The 20,248-nt window shown below is 35.8% G+C and overlaps 1 protein-coding gene across 1 annotated transcript; it reads right to left on the minus strand.

Moving 5' to 3' along the window:
• Positions 1 to 5,289: 5,289 nt before the first annotated feature.
• Positions 5,290 to 19,308, minus strand: LOC124443941 (kazrin-like). The gene is given in 10 exon segments (XM_046994490.1): positions 5,290 to 5,711; positions 9,400 to 9,541; positions 10,475 to 10,641; positions 11,558 to 11,659; positions 11,898 to 11,951; positions 12,538 to 12,718; positions 14,328 to 14,628; positions 15,271 to 15,429; positions 18,209 to 18,967; positions 18,970 to 19,308. Coding segments are annotated over 10 exon segments (2,280 nt in total). The 5' UTR covers positions 19,244 to 19,308; the 3' UTR covers positions 5,290 to 5,570.
• Positions 19,309 to 20,248: the final 940 nt, after the last annotated feature.

Raw genomic sequence — 20,248 nt, forward strand, 5'->3', positions numbered from 1 at the left:
AACCCAATATTTCATTATTGAAAAAGTACTGTTCCATACGATCTGCGGGGCATCTTGTTTCCTTGTAGGGAAATTTCATCCCCAGCGTCTCCCCGTTAAAAAGGTGCTAGTTTCGCCCATGATAATCACGTTTCTCATTCAAGAAATTACTTTGACAAACATAATTACACCGTCTAATGGGTGCCTTATAGTCCTTGGCTGGAAGATTTCGTGAAGTTATAACGTCAAACAGACGATAAAATATGCGAATGAGTTGCAACGCATCCTTTGAATTGAGGAAGTTTAAGCGTACATTCACAGTAGAATACTATACTACACAAGCGTAGAATACTAAAGCATCCGCTACGCTGCTACTCTGTGATTGTATTGCAAGGTTTATGTTCATTTTTTGAGATTGCCAGTGGATGTGAGAAGTACAGAGATTGTTGGCTAACTAGAAGCCCTCTGATTCCTGTAACTCTACCAGTTTAACCAAGTAATTCCACTTAATAAAATCATTAATTGCATCTTTCAGCTCTCCCAACTGAGTCAATGCACCTCTTACAAACTTGATCATGTGACATGCATCTAAAAAAGTATAAATTTTTGATTGTGAGTCACATGGATGCAAAAAGCATGCTTGAAAATCATCTTGTGAAACAACTTCATCATCATTTGATGAGGAAATGGACCATCAGCAGTTATGCTGGTTACTGTCACAACAACATCATACAGTCTTGAAATACATTCCTTTGACAGATCAGCTTTTATTTGCCCTGAAATGCCATCAATGAGGAAATACCCAACAGGGACAACGAAGAGTCAAGTGCAACAGTCATGTACACTAAAGCCTCTGTTGCTTCAGGCAACGAATCATTATCATTGACACCTGTTCTCATATCAACATATCCAAGAATTTAATTTCCATCAAACTCTACGTGTTTGCGAATGGCCATTTCATCCAACAGTAAAGCACAAACAAGTTCTTTGCCTTTCTTTTTTTCTGCTTCTGCTTTTAATTTCATTGCAACAAATGCATCCCGTGTGAATCCTGGATCACCATCATAGAATTGTACCAAGTGCGGATTGTTCTTGGATTAGGCAATGCTAAATTTTTATTTCTCAGGAACATAATCATAAGCTTTCCTGGAATAAAACTTCAAAGTAAGTGCAAATGACCTTAGCTCAGCTGGATGCATTGCAAATTTTTTACATTGCTTTTAAGACATTAACAAACTCATGACATCCCCAGGCACTTCAGATACAGTTTTGTTAAGAACTTCCGCTTGATATTATTAATAAGGCCATTTTCTGTCAAGTTACAGACTATTAGGGATAAATCATTGACCTCTCTATGTAAACTACAATTCTGTGCCCTGCTTATGCACAATTTCTTTTTCATAGAATCAACTTTTTCAAACGCCTCCTCCAAATGACGCTTCAGACGAAGTGGATATTTACAACAGTAATTGTGATCAACCAAAGCATAATTAGGAAAAGTTACATAATCATCATTTGACAATACAGCATCTTTATATGCTTGTTCGTATAAGATACATGTTTGAATAATTACCTCCTTCTCAGTTTAACTTGACAATATTTTTTTATTCATGTATAGACTAAACATTGAAAAATCTTTTCCCCTATCAGATTCATTTTTTACTATCTGTCATAAAATTATAAATATATGAAATAAATAACTGAAAAAAAAATGACAAATTCAAAAAAATGTTCTCATTTTGTGAGACATACCACATCACTCTTGAAAATTGTTGGCACCGCTTTTGGTTCTAGCAATACTCTATTTCCACTGTTTGCTTTGCATGATCTTCAGAGAAATGCTCAGAACAAACCCTACTACACTTTTTTGGGGTAAAACCAATCTCTGCACCAGCGGACAAATTTTACTGAATATTTGTCATCCACAATTTAAAAAGAGAGGAGTTTTTTGTGTCACTTGGAAAGCTTAAATGTTTTAACTAAATTACCAACTGTTGAAAAAGTCATGAAAATTGAAAATATGCCATAAAATAACAAAAGATAAATTATAATGTGAAAAACGATAAAGAAATGATGCATTTGAAAAAAGCTACTGGACTGAATTGAAATGATGCAAGCAAAAAAAGCATCGGAAAAGCATGAACAATACGAAAAAGAAGTAATAAAGTACAGTACATTATAAAAGTTACAATCCATCTTTCTTACCGGTGCATTGAAAACTTTCCGTTTTTATCATTATTGCGACACCCAGGTAAAGGACAATATATTGGCATTTTGAAATTTGAAGAAAAAAAGACTTTGAAGATGTTTGCAAGTACGTTATCGCACAATAAAAATATGAAATTTAAAAATTTTCCTGTGCGTGAAAAAGTTTTAATTTTGCAAGCCGGCGCTCTTCCGCTGACATTTCATCTAAAATCAGCCATGTTTTGATAACCGGCCGCGCGTTAATAAAATAGACAGCTTTAGCAAACACAACGCGACGTCGACGCAAACGTAAAAATGGCGTGGCATGGCGTGCTTGTGTTTCCGGTCAAGTTTAGGATGGCGTTTTTGAGGATTTAAGGAAGTGAAAATGGGAGAGAGTCAGAGAAGGGAGTTTGTTGTGAGACGTATGTGACCGAGACGGAGTCCATTGCACAATACAGTAACGAATGTACTTTATAGAGTTTTACTAGTTAAAATACCTTTGTAAACCTTACTGTCGCGTGATTTTATTTAGTTTACTTTGATCGATTGTGACTTGTCGAGGACTACAAACTTGGAGGGACATTTCTCGACACATTGATCATGAATTCCAACTCACTATTTTTTTAACAAACATTTGTATTTCGTGAGCAATATGTGTTTTTTACTCGTCTCATCGAAGAAAATAAACTCTTTGAAAGTGAACTATAAATTTTCACATCCTCGACTCCCCGTCTCAAAAATGCTAAACCAAAACAAGTTGACAACACAACGTCGCCCTCGACTCAGTTCTCCTCAACATTTAGACGTCGTAGATGACGTCACGTTGCGTTTGCTAAAACTGTCTAATAATTTGGATGAGGATTTCCCGTCCAGGTAATTACTATACAGGTCAGTGAGCATGACGGACTTTCGTTGGAGTTGTGCGAAAAGTGGAAACACTGTTCTCAACTTCTGACGCCTATTTCATTCCATAAACATTCGCTGGTGATGAAAACTTTCCATGTTCAATTTGTCTCAATCGAATGTGTCAACATGCTTGAATGTATTTGTCAACATAACCTACATATTTTTTGTCTTTAGTCTATAGAAGGAGCATCTACGAGTTATGGACAAAGATGTGCTCAGTGACAGTGTCAAGACAGTTTGACAGTACCTAAGCTTGCAGTCAAATTCTCTTGACATTGTTGTACATACACGATTATTGGCTACGGCAGCGGTGGTTTTCCTAAATTGATACATGTTGAAGATCTTCGATTGTGGTAAATTGTTTTTGTCGATTTCAGTTAACTTTTCAAATGGCGGTTGCCAAGTTACTTTCTAATGTTGCCAGTTACATTTCCAAATATGGAATATTCGATATGAACTTGTCAACTTGAGTTGACAAGTTGTGTAATTGAGTACTGAAGTTGTGTACTTGAGTACTGAAGTTGTGAACTAAAGTTGCGAAGTACTAGCAAACGCGAAAGGTCTTTGTACCCTGTAGACATTTGGCAATGAATCTGTTCAGTAAGCAAGGAAAAGCTTTACCAATAGAAGTAAGAAATGAAATACTTGAAAGGTGGTTAAATAACGAGCGTTTGACAAACATTTCGAAACAACTAAACCTAATTCTCTTGGTTTTATAGACTTCACGAGGTTCATAGTTATTGTTTCTTTCTCTGTGATCTTTATATTTTCTGAGCGTAGGATATTTTATGGTGTTGGGCTGACTTACATGCTTATTGCTATTGTTTTCAAAAGCTAATTTATTTTCTTGGTGAACAACAGATTTGTTTCATAAGATTCTTTATTTGCTCTCTTATTAATCTTATAGAGTTGGTGTTTATTTCGTTGGCCTTGTTGGTAATGTAATAGCTGTAAATGGAAAGCCTTACTTTTAAAAGCAGTTGAACTAGTCTTTTCCACATCAGTTTTACTTGGAGAGGCTATCGAAGTACAAACAAGCCACTTCTCATTTCCTTCAGTTGGCTCGGTTTGTGATAGACATCGTAACCGCGCATGAGATTTATTTCTCATTGGTGAGATGCACGGGTGGGTTTTTATCTTGCAATCAATCGTACGGGGGAATCAATCTAATGAGATTTAAGAAATATCTACCGACAGTTCTTAAATCTCATTTATGTAAAACCAACTATTCACCCGCTTGCTTCAAAATCATAGACACCGCAGACACCTCATTCTCCCTTAAAATTAAAGAAGCATCCCACATTAACAAAACTAACCCTGACCTCAACGTTCAAGTTTTTAAATTCAACACAATATTTAGTTAATATGTATATATTTATGTTACTGTATCATATCAAGGCCGGGTGAAACGCATACAACATTGCATTCAACATCAATCAAAATTGTTGAATTCAACACGTTGAGTGCGTTTGGCCACATGTGTTGAAATATGTTGAAAAATGTTGAACGATGTTGAATGATGTTGAATGACATAATTTGTCCGTTTGGCCAACAAATTTTGAGAAACTTTCAACATGATTCAACAATGTTGAAGACAATGTTGAGCGTGTTGTTGAAAGCGTTTGTTCCGGCCTTTACTTTTATATAAACTTTGCATTATATATGTAATTATTCATTTATACTGAAGATGGCATTCTGAGATGTCGACACATGTCTATTTAAAAAAAAATTGTGGTCTGCATTAAATGCGCACTAGCGATAGTGCTTTTACGAAATTATGGTAACAATATTTATAAGACTATTTGGTACAGGGTATGTGTGGGTGTGCATGTGATGTATCTAAGAAATTTGATTGGATATCAAACCTGTTAAATATTCATAAATCTCTGTTGAAACTGCTCTCCGCGTCTTCAGTGTTTTCCATGCAATATTTTATAGCGTGTCTAAATAAAGATTTTTTACACAGCGTGTCAAAATAAAGATTTCCATTTATTTATTCATTTATCCATTCGTTCGTTCATCTATTCATTCATCGCCGCATTTCCCTGGTAGACGCCATTGCTGGCAAAAGCCATCAAGGCTGAAAAAACAAGGTAAACTGATTTCATGAAGGTTGTGGCAAGCGTTTTTCGCAAAATTTTCTAATGAGAAAGAAAGTTTCGGTAGCATCATCAAGTCGAACTATCGGATGTTTGCGATATTCACAGCAAAAAGGAAATATACAAAATTTATTTATTAAACTGAACAAAAATTCAAAGCATCGTCATAAAAAGTACATCAAGAGCAACAATATGAACGCAACATTGCAAGAAGAAACGATTTCTCCAACCCGGTTCAGCGCTGTAAAAATTTTTGTGCACGACGCAAGGCTTAAAAATTTGAACAACGAAATCATTGTTTGAAGCACTAACTACGCTTACAGTGCAATTAAGTTTTGCTGTACAAATAGTGGTTCGTTTTGGAGTGCATGCGATTTGCCATCAAAAGCACATATTTTATTCCACAAGATGACGTTCGCAATCAGTAGACTTGGGTCGCTGTATCCTTAATGACCACCTCTCGAAGGAATTTCGCTTCGTAGGATCGCCCGGCGCGACATTATAAACGTCCTGGTTACATCCATTCAATTCAAGTAACTAAAGAAAAGTTTCACAAAATCAATGTAACACAGCTCTGCAGTAATTTGATATGAACAAGTAGGAGTTTATAGCTAGCTACATGAAAGAAACTCGTTTTGCATTAATACATGAAAATTTCGAGCTTATGTTATACTACGTAATTTTTATTGTCACTAAGCAAACTATAATGGATCGACGCAAGACTTACACGAATAGAGACTAGATGAGCGAGGAGGCACCATAGCTTCCCCCACCCCCACAAAATACACTAGAGATTGAGCTATGTTTAATCATTTATACTTGATTTGTTCAATAAATTACACTTTCAGGCCCTTTGTTCAAAAATTCAAATTATCACATGACTAATTTTACCTCTCACCCCCCTTTATTTCGGGGGAAAATAAGATGGGAATGAAAACCTCTGCGAGTGAATGAAAACTAAGTAGAGTGAACATTTTTCATTGCAAAATTATTCCCATTCCACACACGAGAATTGTGACTTTCCCGAAGCTATTCTACATAAATGAAGATTTTGCCGCTCTAAACACGACAGCATTGGTCGGGCAACTCGAGAATAATATTCTAATACTAGTCTGTTTACTTTTATTTTCATTTTGAACAAACTCCTACCAAATGTCAAAAAAAGTAATACGTACTATTATACGTAAATTTAAATTGCTGCACATGCGTTTGTTGCCATTCTTAAATTACTGGCATCTAACAGGTATGACAAAGCAATTTTTGATGCTAGTTAAAAATAAACATGCAAAATTTACCTTTAATAATAAAATATGCAAAGAAACAATAGTTACAGAACAACACTGACAATGATATGTTATGCTTTGCTCTATGCTTACTCAGTATAAATACACAAACAATTAAAACTTTGTGGAAAGTAAACACAATGTAAGCAAAACATTCAATCATTTCTACGTGTCGAGTTTCGACGACTAAGGTGGATATTAGTTTACACGACCAATTGATAATACAAAATCTGCATGGTAGTAAAAATCACTGCAATGGCTTTTAGATCGGTAGGAAATTTGGGCAAGTAAACCACTACCCCCTCAAAACTTAAAGCTGCCGTACGCCTATGGTTGTCAATGCCGTAATCATTATTACCATTTTTAGGACAGAAATTTCACTTCTTCAATTGTTGAGTGGCATATACGGCTGCATATTCTTCATTATGACGGAATAAAATATTTTAAAACTGATCATTTATTTTTTAAAATTGAAAGTTTGGAAGCCATTACAGGAAAATAACAAATTTCAGGAAAATTTGGAAAAATGTTCAGGGGCCGGTTGTAATGCGTTTAAACTAAACGACGTTTGGCCTCTATAAACCGTATAAAGTTCTTATCCGGCGGATAGTTAAACGATGGATAAACTTGAGTTGCACGTTTGAAATAGCGTTTAACTATAAGCTGAAATTTAAACGAGGAAAACAAGAAAAAACCGGTTTTTACTGTTTAATCATTTGGCAACTAGGCGGGAAAACTCGAGAAATATAATTTTAGTATATTTATTACAGTCAGTAAATTTGTTTACTTGCTGAAAGCCTTCGGGTGCAAAAAATTGTAGCGTTATGAAGGCTTATTTTGTCCCAGACGTTGGCTGACTGCAATTTAGTGGACTTTCTTCGTTTTTTCATACGACATGGTGTAAAGAAACTGCCAAAAAGACATAATATCTTCATATAAAATATAGAATACGATTCAAAGTTTCATATGAGTCTTGTAAGACGCCGATAAATTTTTTTTTTACTCTACTCCTATTGTTTGGACATGGTTTTTGACAAGACGTGTTATGTATAGCCAGTAGCTTTTTTACTGAAGCGACAGCGTTCATGCAACTCGTTACTCGTTGCCACTGTAGTACGTTGAAGCGCAGGTCGTCTATTTTACATCGCATTTCACACCTATAAATTCGATCAGCCGGTCTATTTACTTTTTGGAGAGCGTAGAAATGAATGCCATGTAATCTGAAAGTCTTTTGAGAAAAAAAACTGCAAAACAACAACGCTTTATCTGACGTTTAGCGACTTAAACGGTCTCATGAGACCGTTTAAATTTATACGGTGAATTGGCAAAATTTAACTGGTGAACGGGCTTTGTACAACGGGATTTTCAAGTGTTTTAAATTTATAGGGTGGACTGCAATTTAAACGGTAATTAGCGACTTAAACGCCTTTCGTACAACCGGCCCCAGGTAGATATTTGCTACCCCCCCCAAACTGAAGGTCTTTGTGACGTCCCTGGTCTAGCAAAACCATTTTCAGAATAACTGCTTCTAATCTTCATTTCTAAAAATCAGAGCACTGCGACAGCGCACAGAAGTGTGAATCGACAAAAAGGAACGAAAATCGACGAAAAGAAACTATTCAACTGGTCTTGAGAATTACGTAAAGTGCCCCTTTTGGCAAAAATAGCAAATTTTCGAAATTTAGTGAAATTTAGAGGAAAAAAGTTTTTAAGTTGGTCAAATTGTCCCATTTTTAAGGCTGTTTAAAGCTAGAAAAAATGCTTCTTGTAATGGACCTTTTCCATCGTACAAAAAGTCTGAAATAACTTATTTTTGTGACGTCATGCAAAGGACTCATCGATGCAAGATGCATATACCAACTACCTTGGATGACGTCAGAGTTTGGCTAGACCCAGATTTCATGCTACGCCGGACAAAGTGCATTGAAACGCAACTTAAAACCGTCATAAGAAGAAGACAGTTTGACCAACTTCGATAAACTGATAAGTTATATACACCAAGTTTCAATGTTGCAAATAAACGCTTTTACTGGTAGAGACACTTTAACGGTTGCCGTGTCGTGTTTTGATGGCCTGTTCCAAGCACAGTCTTTGACTAACCAGGGCACGCATTATACATAGCTATGTTATGTTATGAATTTATGTTCGTAGTCGCTCTTTTAAATTTTTCCGTTAGTTGTTATCGTGCAACGAAATCTTAACTTCTCTACTACAGCCACGTTCATCACAAAAAATTTAAAAGTAGACAGAGATTCCCTCTGGGATATCTGTAAAAAATCTGCAAGAAATAATTATATAATAACTAGAAGAATTTGAGCAATTTCATTGGTCGAGAGCTATGATCTATAAGAGGACATAAGGACGTCACAGAAAATTTCATGTTTATAAAAACAAGCAAATGGCAGATATATTTGAAAATTTATCGCAATACCTCCCTGAATGGGAAAATAAAGATATTCACGAAGACCTAGTTGAGGCAGTTAACGTATTTGAGCAAAAAGAAAAGAAAAAACCCGGTTTTCAAACATTAATTTGTACTTCGTCTTCGATAACAAAATTTCAACAAAATTGATCAGCCATTGCTTGTTGCTTGTTTATTTTGTGAGCCAATCACATTTTATCACGTGATTCATGTTTGGAATTGATGTCACTTGAATTGTATTCCAAAATATTATCACGTAATTATGCTAGCCAACAGCATTTCTTCAATACTATAGATCACGTAAGCGTTATATTTGCAAAATCAAGACTTTTCAATGTTCCAAGTGTTGGGAGATAAAGAAAACAAAATGTTTGACCGTTTAATTTGAGAATTTTTTTGATTTTATTATAAAAAACAAATAGATAACATTTAACCGTTGTCTATACAGTTAGAGATACACGGGTAAGACGTCATTTGTGATAAAACTAAAAGTGACACTCGCCCCCGACTATCAACTAACCTTGGTAACATTGTCATCTTGGCTGTTACCAGTGACTTCATACTCTCCTGCACGTTGACTGTGACGATAAAGACTTTTCGATCTTGGACGAAAACTACGTCGACTGAAGCTTCGCGATCGTAACCACCCGCTCGAATTAATTCTATACAACAAAAACAGTTTGATTTAAGAAAAGTAATGGTGAAATTGCAAAATGAGAGCGTCAATAGCAAGGCCAAATCTCGTTAAATGCATTGCTTTGAGCCTTCTTGATATAGTTGTTTTAGATTGAAGTGCCTACATAAATGTTAGATCGAATTTAAGAACATTTGCTGTATGTTTGATAGGTGCAAAATTTTATCTTTGTGAACGTTTTAAGGGTAAAAGAAGGCGACTTCGCACCGGAAGTGACGTAAAAAAGATACATGAGCTATAGATGTAGCTTTATAAAGAGGTTTAAAGCTGTTTTAAGCTGTTAGAAAATCTTCTTAAAAAACAGCAATGTAAACTTCATATGCCGAAAAGGTGTATAGTTTAACAACATCTTTTGAACGAATACTCAAAGAAAACGTTTAAAAAGTAAAACAGTTCGGAGGCTATTTCCCACAGAATTGTAATCTTACTGTACGGTATTTATACTTTACGAAAACGAGTGTTTTCTCCTTTTTACGTCACTTCTGGGGCCAAGTCATACTTCTAAATTCGAGAAGTCCAGGAATATAAAGTTTTCGACGTATCAAATATGTTGAAAAAAGAAGTCATTTTCCTGACCCTGGAATAAGAACTTTAAGTGCACAAGAATAATCAAAATTGAATAAACAGCGAGGGAAACAACGTTTGAAAAACCCGATCACTAGCTTTGCGAAATGTGCATCATTTTACGACAAATTTGAACTTCTACTCTAGGATGTTTTCAAAGGATTTTTCATGGATTTTATATGCATACCAGATTTCCATCTTTCAATTCAAAGCCATTCGATGATCAAACAATTCATACGCGAATGCTGGCGTCTATTATTTTATGCTTATTTTCCATCGTGAGGAAGGCTAAAACAGTTAACGTTAAAGGTTGCAATAAATTGCTAAACAAGAATACCTTGCATTGATCATCAATGACGATAGTTCTCCAACTAAATGCTTCCGTATGGCCGTTTTCTCCTCGGGAATATTTAGACATTTGGCAAATTCTTCGGGACCAAACGAATTATTTAAAACAAGAAGACCACCAAAGACACCACTGGAGCGTAAATTACTGGAGTATTCCTGTACAACAGAGATATAGTTGTTGAGAAATGGAGCATAAAATCGTTGAGAAATGAAGCAATTTGATTGGTCAAAGCTATAACCAATAACCCATGTTGTTAAACAATGACATTGCATTCTCGATTGTGATAGGTTAAGAGCCGACTGATGATTCTCAATGTTTACCAGCTACAAAACATTGAAAATTCACTGTACGTGACGTAATTTTTATGTTACAACCAACACCGCACTAAACGTATTATGTTTCAATCTTTTTTGAGACTTGCAAGCGTTTTGCAAACAAATTTGGATAGGATTTTTAAGAATAATGACTCAAAAAAACACAAGCATAGCTACACTGTCTATCAGAAAAGTTTTTGCGAGATAAACAAGGAAGCGAACGACTAAGATTAGTTTATGTGGAGGCACGGAAAACTTTATGACTTCCGTACAAAATAGTTTAAAGTCTTTTGCATTTATAATTGTATTATAAAACAATTGAATTCAGCTTTCCCATGATATCAAGAATCATTCAGACCTCGGTCAAAGTCATCCGCCTCAGATTCGCGAAAGCAGATAACATTGTCCTCGGTCTGAATAATTACTGACACTATCCACAACCTCACCTCATAGTTGTTTAATATAGACCAAGTAATGACGTCAAGTTTATTTGTACTTAGTTTTGGACGTGTTTTGCACTCTGTCGAAAGTCAGTGATGAAAATATTTTTGGTAAAAAAACACTTCCCAATAAAATGAAATCGATAATATTTAGTTATACTAAGATAGTGTTTGAGTCACAATACTTAGTTATAACTGAAACAAAAAGACTACAATACACGTACATCACAATGCATATCCATATCAAAGAGTAAAATTTACTCGCTGGAAAACATTTCCGATCGTTCAACGTAAATTATTTTCAAGGAAATGATTACCTTGAGGTTAATGGCATCACACCAACGAATCACTCTTTCGTTACTCCAAACCAACGGGTCATGATCGTACTCATCGCACTTCTCTTTACGTCTCGCAAGAACCTAGACAAAATCATGCATCGTCTGCAAGTATTTGTGAAGTCGATACAATTGCACATCGATGGGGGAGAGAGGCATTCATGGTAGTCCTGGATAAAACATTCCCCCTTCTTGCGAGCAAATTTCATAAATTAATGTTTACTGCAGAAACTTTAGTTTGCACAACACAGTTATTTCTCGTACTTATCATGGTGATATATACCATAGCTACATGAAGTAACTGTTTTGTTCAAGTTCTTACCTCGCGATCGTAGTCAAGATGCTTGAGAAGATCAACCCCAAAAAGTATGCTTTCCTAAAAAAGTGTACATTTTATAAAAAGGGATTACTGAGATATGATGTTTACTTTCAATGACTGGTATTTAATAAAACGAACAAGAAAGTGAATCAATCTCAAACATTACATCCGTTTTTTTGGTTGGGAAAAACCAATGCGATGTCTTATATAGCCTTGAAAAAATGAGTATTGTTGTTTTGTTTGGTTTTGCATGTTGTAGAGAACAAAAAATGAAATAATTATTTTCGCTGGCTATTAATATATCTGAAAATATCCAGATTAGGCATAAGCAATATGGTAACATCAACTTCTTGCGACTTCAATGTTTTGCAAACCAATCGCTTTAAGAGAATCTAACAACTTTAGGTTCTATACAAAGAGAAAGTGAGCAGACAGACATCAAACCTCCAAAAAATCGGTAGAACTTTGCGCATTTTGATTAAATGAAGATTGTATAGTTGATGACTTCTAACAAACTGAAATTTTAATGATAACTTATTTAGAACATTTCCAGAAAGGTATAGGCTAAATTGAAAAAACCAATGCCAGACACTTTTTTCCCAAAAATTAGTTTCGGAAATATTTCTCGATCAACTAAGCTTACCTGATGAAACTTTGAGGTAATGTTCAAGTATTTTTCAATATCCTTTCTCGTTAATGCAGTGAGAACTCGACCGTCAACCATTTGCGTTTCGAAAGTGAAAGAGTATTGGCTAAGACCAATATGGGCGAGCCAATCGTGAGCGATAAAATGATGATTGATTTCACCTATCTTCGAGTATTTTCTATAGAAACGTTAGAAATTGCACAATATGTTAAATCGCATCATAAAAGATTGTTTAGTACTTAGAAAACACCAACCGTAAGGCTAAATTAATATATTTTGCATAAAAATGTCAATTGCTCCCAAGTTATTTTGTCGAAGAGGAATAGGGTTAGGTCAGCGGCAGTGGCATGCTGGTAAAACACATACATACATATATTTTGTTTCTTTATTAAATTTTGCTTGGGTGAGAGGTAGCCAGCCCCTTTAAAAACGAGCGACTAAGGCCGGTGTCGAGTACTGCAGATGGGAGTCGTAAGGCGGTCTGTACACATGCTCCGTCAGAAAATTTTTAACTTAAGAGGCTCTAAAATTGCCTGGGCTTTACATTATTTCAAATGCATTTTCTAACCTAAATTAAAATTCCACGCTTTAAATTCTTTTTTGTGCCAACCTCCACAAAAAACAACATCAAAAGGGTGGCCCTCTCCCCGCATGCCAGCACACCACTGGTCAATGGTCAACAAACGCAAAGTTGCATACATACATATACAACACATCTATAAATAAATTTAGAAGTCGCGCAGTTTACATTAGTTTTGTGATCAAGTTTGTGATCAATGAGAAAGAGAGCATGATATAATAAGCATTTTACAAATATAACTCGCTTACATTAAACACGCATGCATAAATTCTTAAATATAAGGTGTAAGCGCAGGCAATACAGGTCACGTGACTTTCTTCGGGATAACATCGTTGCAATTCATACACAGGCAGTGAAAAAGGACTGGTCAGGCAGAGTTAAATGGGATAGTAAAGATAATCGTACTCGGTAAAGATTAATTAACTTGACATACAGCATGGGTAATCGATACAAAACTGTAGTTAATTAAAGCAAAATAGTACGTAGTAGTTACTATACATACCACTGTTCTTTGTTTGGCAACTTGTTTATAATCTATTGGCTCTTTGTCCCATCACTAACCTATCAAACTATTTTCATGCCGATGAGCAGTTTCTTTTTAGTGCCTGTATATGATAATGGTTGATAATCACAATATGGCGCTTGTGATCGTTGCTTTATGCGACAGGCATACGTCTGCAGTCGAGTGAAAACACTAAGTGTGGAAAAAATGAAAAACTAGCTGCTAAGGCTTTCTAAAGGACTGCGTTTCTTGTGCTGCGTTTGCAATTCGTATACAAATAAACAGGGACGTGTTCGCGAGGCAGCCGTGGGGGAGCACTGTTATGAATAAACACGTCAAATTTTGAATATTAAACAACTAAACAGTGGCATGCTGGCTGAGAGGCTGGGAGTGCTCTAATGAATAAGGGTCGCCAAATTTTGAATTTATTGCTGGAAAAATTCAAATTTTGAATTTATTGTATTTGAAACTATACATTAAGTAGTATTTTACATGCAAGAGTTCAAGAAATGACATTTTAGAGCTTTATCATATGAAAATTTTTGGGAGTAGCATGCCCCCAGTCCTCCCTAGTACGACTCACACCTTTGGTGCTCGACACAGACTCAAAAAAATGCCATATCTTGAAAGCGCGTTTTCAGTGAAAAATTGTTTCCATCACGCCAAGGAAACTATAGATTGCTTAAACTCACATAAATTACATACACAGAGGCGGGATGGCGAAAATCCTCGATCGCCAGGCGTATCTTCCTTCGATGCATATAACTTATGATTCCCAGACTCCTAGATAACTCGGCGTCACTCATGTCAGCAAGAATTCGGCCACTTTTCACGTTCTCCATACACCGATCTGTATACATAGGCATCTGAAGGTGTACATGTAAAAAAGCGATGACTGCGGGTGACTTCCATTGTGATATAGGATTCGATTTATTGTTCTCCCACAATTGAACAAGATCCGACACTTCGCTGTCGAAATCGTCGCTAACAGACGATACCGGAAGACCTTTAAGACAGAGAGTTGTCACGATGGAGGGAAGATTAAGGTTTTTTACAGTGAATGTAAGGCTGTTAAATTAAAAATAAGATAATTACTGTGTTCGTACAGGTTTATTATGCAAACCAATTAAACCAATGAAAGCCCTGGACCGCAGGTCGAGGGTTACATCTGCTCGAGAGTCCTCTTAAACATCTCCGTGATTTTTAAAAGCCAGTGCAAACATGAAAACCATTTTTTTATTTCTTTTATAAAATAAAAATGATGCGAAATTTTGAAATTCATGTTTCTTAGAAGCCAAATACACAATTTTACCCATTTAAAGCGTACACTAAAATTGAATTAATTTTAATCTGCTTTGCATTTTGATTTCGAATTAATTTTGAGTGAAATTTAAGAAGTCAGTTTAAAAATTTAGAACTTAATGTCAAATTTTTGCAAAATTCAGATATTTCACCATCTTACGGAAAAAGCACTTTGGCATGACACACAGGTCCGCACGAAAAGGTGAGCCAGGCTGGCCCTGCCTCATTTTTACGGAAGTCAGATTTTCATCCCATCTTTAAAAACGGTGCGCTGCCACTGTTGCATAACATCCAAATACTCTGTCTTTAAAAGATCATTACATTTTCACTTCATCGATTAAGTTACCTTTTAAGTCCACCGATTTCCTTTTACTTCGGCTGAACACTCGTACTAGTCCCAAACGGCCGTATCGTTTCCTCTTTTTGAAGTAAGTCGACTCATTTTCGTCAGCATTCCCGTGATTCGAAAACACCTCGCAGATGGTGTTTTCAGATGCCAATGAATCTAGAAATATTGCAAAGACAATCAAAAGAAAACGCATGACAAAATAAGGAAATTTGCATGAAATAAATTGACAAACAGTAAGGTAAAATTGATACAAGGCTATCTAATGCATTCAGGATCTAACATTTAGCAAATAGATTTTAAGAGAACATCATTCTTCAAAATATAGACATTTCAAAACATCGTGTTTAAAGACCTGAAATGGAGTTTTAACAACAAAGATTTGATGCTTTGAAAACTGAACAACAATACATGCTATCACTGTCATTATGGCATTTTGAATGAGAATTGAGCAAGTGTAACATATTTTGACTACAGCTGAGTCTCCCACGGAGAACGAGTACATGCCAAGAGTGCGTGCTACTAAATCAACCGTAAATAACCAAGATTCACCATTTACTTTAAACACATCAATATAATGCAGTTTTGAGCTCATTGAACGTTTTGGCCGATTTGTGTGACGAAATATACTCCACGGCATTGTCATACAAATCAGGAAGGGCAAGGCGACATAGTGGGGCAAGCCGACTCTTGTACAATTTGTGACAAATTTAGCTCAATATCCGTGCATATCACAAGCACGTCACAAAAACAGGAAAATTCAAACAACATATTCCCATGTCGTTGTACTATTTTAAAATCCTACTTTTTTGCACAGCTTTTAAAAGGAAACTTGTAAAACTGTTGAGTACCACAATACCACAAAAGTACCACAATATTCTAAAGCCATCATCATCATGAAAGAAGTGTGATATAATTCTAATCTTGTTTCCACAACATTATTATTCGTATTTCTATAATACTTCCACGTTGCTCTGCGGGGTTTTTTTGCCATTCTTATTATGTTATAAATGCAGACTTAGCAAATTGTTTATAACACATTCCATTTTATAACTATGGACCATAACATAAAACGATTTACAGCCTTCATTAACAATTTTGAGCAATACACAATTGTCGACGATGTTTTAATTTAAAACTTATCGTATTATGTACACGATGTTTCACACAGACGTAGAAACATCAGGATGAGCAAAAACAAAGATAAATGATAACCCATCATATGAACATAAAGAAGCCATCGCCAAAACAAGGTTTTTGCACTTCAGAAAGACAGAAATCGCAAGCAATAGCCAACACCTAAAAACCGCATAGATCTTGTTGGCAGCTCTATAACCTCTCTTGTGGTTTTGAACACACCAAAAACCGACATAATAGACATATCATGTTTGGAATTGATGTCACTTGAATTGTATTCCAAAAGACTTTTCAATGTTCCAAGAGTTGGGAGACAAAGAAAACAAACTGTTTGACCGTTTAATTTGAGAATTTTTTTGATTTTATTATATAAAACAAATAGATAACATTTCACCGTCGTCTATACAGTTAGAGATACACGGGTAAAACGTCATTTGTGATAAAAACTAAAAGTGATCACTCGCCCCTGCAGCTCGTGGCCACTTTTTGCGTTTTTATCACAATTGACGTCTAACCCGTGTATCTATAACTGTATAGACAACTGTTAAATGTTATCTAATTGTTTACTATGTTATGTTAAGTATATATTTACGAATATAATTAGCATGAGGTTATTCGGATAATCTAGACGAAATAGTGTTAGCGAACATGTTTCAAACTTGTTGTCGAAATATTACAAATGACGACTTTCTTAATATTCATTGTATTGTTCTTGAAAAAATTTATGCGAAACGAAACCGCACCAGATTCATTTTAACGATAAAATCCTTTCAAGCATACAGTACTGCTCAAAAGTAACTGCGTTCGCGTTCCATTTGCGTTTCGAACGCGTCCCGAACGCGTTCCAAGAAAATTTGAGGACACGGTCTGAACGCGCTCCCGATTGTTCAAATAAACTCGGTATAACATGGAACTTTCCGAAATTGAACACTTATATAGCGAGTGTAAATGATAATTACCGATCAATGGAACGCAACTGGAACGCATTTTGGAACGAGTTCGGTACGCGTTTTCGGTAAACTTACTTCTGAGCAGTACTGTACAGCGAGAGCACGTTCTTTATTTCTAGAATCATCCATCTTGTCAAGCGAATATGATTACCGCAGACATGAATTTTAAATTTTATGTACTGTCTTTTCAACTTCATCGTGTGGAAAAGGCTATTGTGCCCATGTAGTTCGGAGAAAATAAGCGCATACAAGGATCTTTTGCCATATATTATAACATTTATCTTGATTCGCGCGGCTTTGGAAAATGTTTACGTTGTTGCTAATGCATTTTTATACGATGTATCTCGTTAATACAAGATTATCGTTGCATAATTCAAACAGAAAATGAAACCTTCATCAGAATATGACTGTCTCCCGCATGAATAATGACCGCATAGGGTGAAAATCAAGTCGCTATTTACAAATGAACTTCTACCACGTTTTCGTTGTGAAAGGGATTTGTGTGAAGCACAAAAGGGAAAAGAAAGGAAAGCACGCGTTGTAATATCGACAAGCAAAATATGCGAAAAGGCTTTTAAAAATTTTTGCCAGCGATCAATATCGATAGACAGCTTTAATGCAAATTCAAACAGCAATCAATCGAATTTAGTAAAATAACGACGAGGCTAATGGAGTTCGTGAATATAGCAAAGATAATCGCAGTCTAGTGTAAATAAACTTTCTAAACAATAGTGTAAACAATCGCAAAATGTATTGCACACATAAACGCACATCCGAAATCCTTGCCTATAAATTTCCAAACAAAACGGCTGGTAAACTTAGTAAATTTCTGAAATATTACGCCTACATACCTTCTCTACGAGTTGTACTTTCAACGTGGCTTAAAATGCCCGAATCGTGGGCGGTTGTTGCAGCATTAGAACGGTTCGTTTTATGATTGTCCGATTTGGAAACGGGACAGTTCAAAGTCAACTGGAGTCGCGTCAGTTGATCTTTGACTTCTGAAAGTTCTGTTTGTAGTACTTTTACTTCGATATCTTTAGTGTCCAAGACTTGTTTAAGCTGTGATATTTGATTCGGTTGTGTGCTATGCAGTAGTTTTTTTTCTTCCATCCATGAAAGTCTTTCGTTCGTGATATCTTCAAATTGTCGTTCGGACTCTCGCATTCTCGCCTCGTAACTCGTAATGAAGTCCCTCAGTTCGCTTTCCTTGTCTTCAATAATGCAATAAGCTTCCCTCAGCTGGCCAAGCAAATCATGCTTTTCGGACTTCAATCTTCTTCGCTCGTTGTTGATACAGTTTATCGTTTCATGTGCACGAGCGATGTCGTCCTTGTAGGAGCGAACTTGTTCATTCAATCTCTCGACGTTTTCAGACTTAACCAAAAGTTCTTGAAAACAGACATTCAAAGCATCATATTTCGCTTGAATTTCGGCCTTCTCGGCTAAAACTCTTCGTAGCTCGTAGTCGTCCGAGTTTCTTTCGTTTGAAATATCCTTCATTTCGCCCTTTATATGAAGCGCACCCAAACGACGGTCTTGTTTCTGAAGTTCGGCTCGTAATTGTTCAACGTCGCGATTTACTGCACCCAAAGCAGTGCCGATTTTGTCGATATCAAGAATTTCTCCTGCTTCAGTTTCTTATTTTCGTTCTCTGCATCTTCCATGAGTCTTCTCATGACACCCAAACAAGAAATCAGTTCATCGCCAAACTCCTGAAAGGCTATCTTCTCGTTTATTTTACCGGTCGTCTGAGAGGAGACGCGTGTAAACAATTGATGCTTCTCTCTCAACTTCTCAAATTCGGAAATAGCAGCATTTAGCTTCGGGCAAGGGTTATCCGTTATTTGAGCCGAGCTTTTGTTTCTATTCATAGATTGGGCCATGGTTTGCGGCCTTTTGTTCGAAGAAAGAGCTTGAAAACAACAATAGTGTCACCAGAAATAGTGACAGAGGAAAATAATATTTGAATATTGGAGAATATTGTGCGAAAAATCGTCACTTCCGTTATGCAAATTCAGGTTTTGCTTGCTAAACACGGTGTCTCAAAAAAACCTTGAGAAATTTGTTTATTGTTGAAATTTTAATGGGAATGAGTGTATTACTGTGCAGATTTTGCTGTTAGAAGTTATTTTATGTTCCTTAGGGCTGGAAGCCGAAAAGCTCGTGTGCTTGTTAGAAAAATACGTTATGTATGCAGCGCATAATGCACATAGCAAATTATCACAAAACGTCAATTTGTTTAAGGTATTGTTTTTTATACACTCTGTCTGTAATAAGACCACAGTAAAGTGTGGTAGAAATAATTTGGAAAATACCAAAATACCACAAATTCTTTTGATATCCTTTAAATTACGTACTTTTGACGACAGAAATTTATTCACAAACGAGCTTAATAAATAAGAAGCGCCAATATAAACAAAACCGAATACGACGTCCGGCTGTTTTTCGACACTTGGACGAGTGAAGGTGTCCCTGCCTTTCTCAAAGCCAATTTAAAAGAATGCAGACTAAAATTTCTCGCCGTTTTTGTTATTAAATACATGCACGATGAAGAAAGCTTTCTACGTAGCTATGATGTTTGTAGATCAAGTGATCATACTCATTTAAGTTGAAAACTAAAAAAAATTAAGCTGCTACAAAACGTTACTACTAAAAATAAAATTATTTTTTAAATTAATGGAAATAATCCATATTGATGATAGTTAACTGTTTACAGTACATTTTGATTTTACGCTAAATTTGGCTCGGAAACTTGAAACTAATCAACTCAGAGCAATGTTCTTGTATGATTTAATTAACAAATAGTTAACATTTAAGCGTTGTCTATACAGTTGTAGATACAAGAATCAATTGTGATAAAACGCAAAAGTGGCCACGAGCTGCAGGGG

Source organism: Xenia sp. Carnegie-2017, unplaced genomic scaffold, assembly GCF_021976095.1.
Source record: "Xenia sp. Carnegie-2017 unplaced genomic scaffold, XeniaSp_v1 HiC_scaffold_21, whole genome shotgun sequence".
Classification (NCBI taxonomy): Eukaryota; Metazoa; Cnidaria; class Anthozoa; order Malacalcyonacea; family Xeniidae; genus Xenia; species Xenia sp. Carnegie-2017.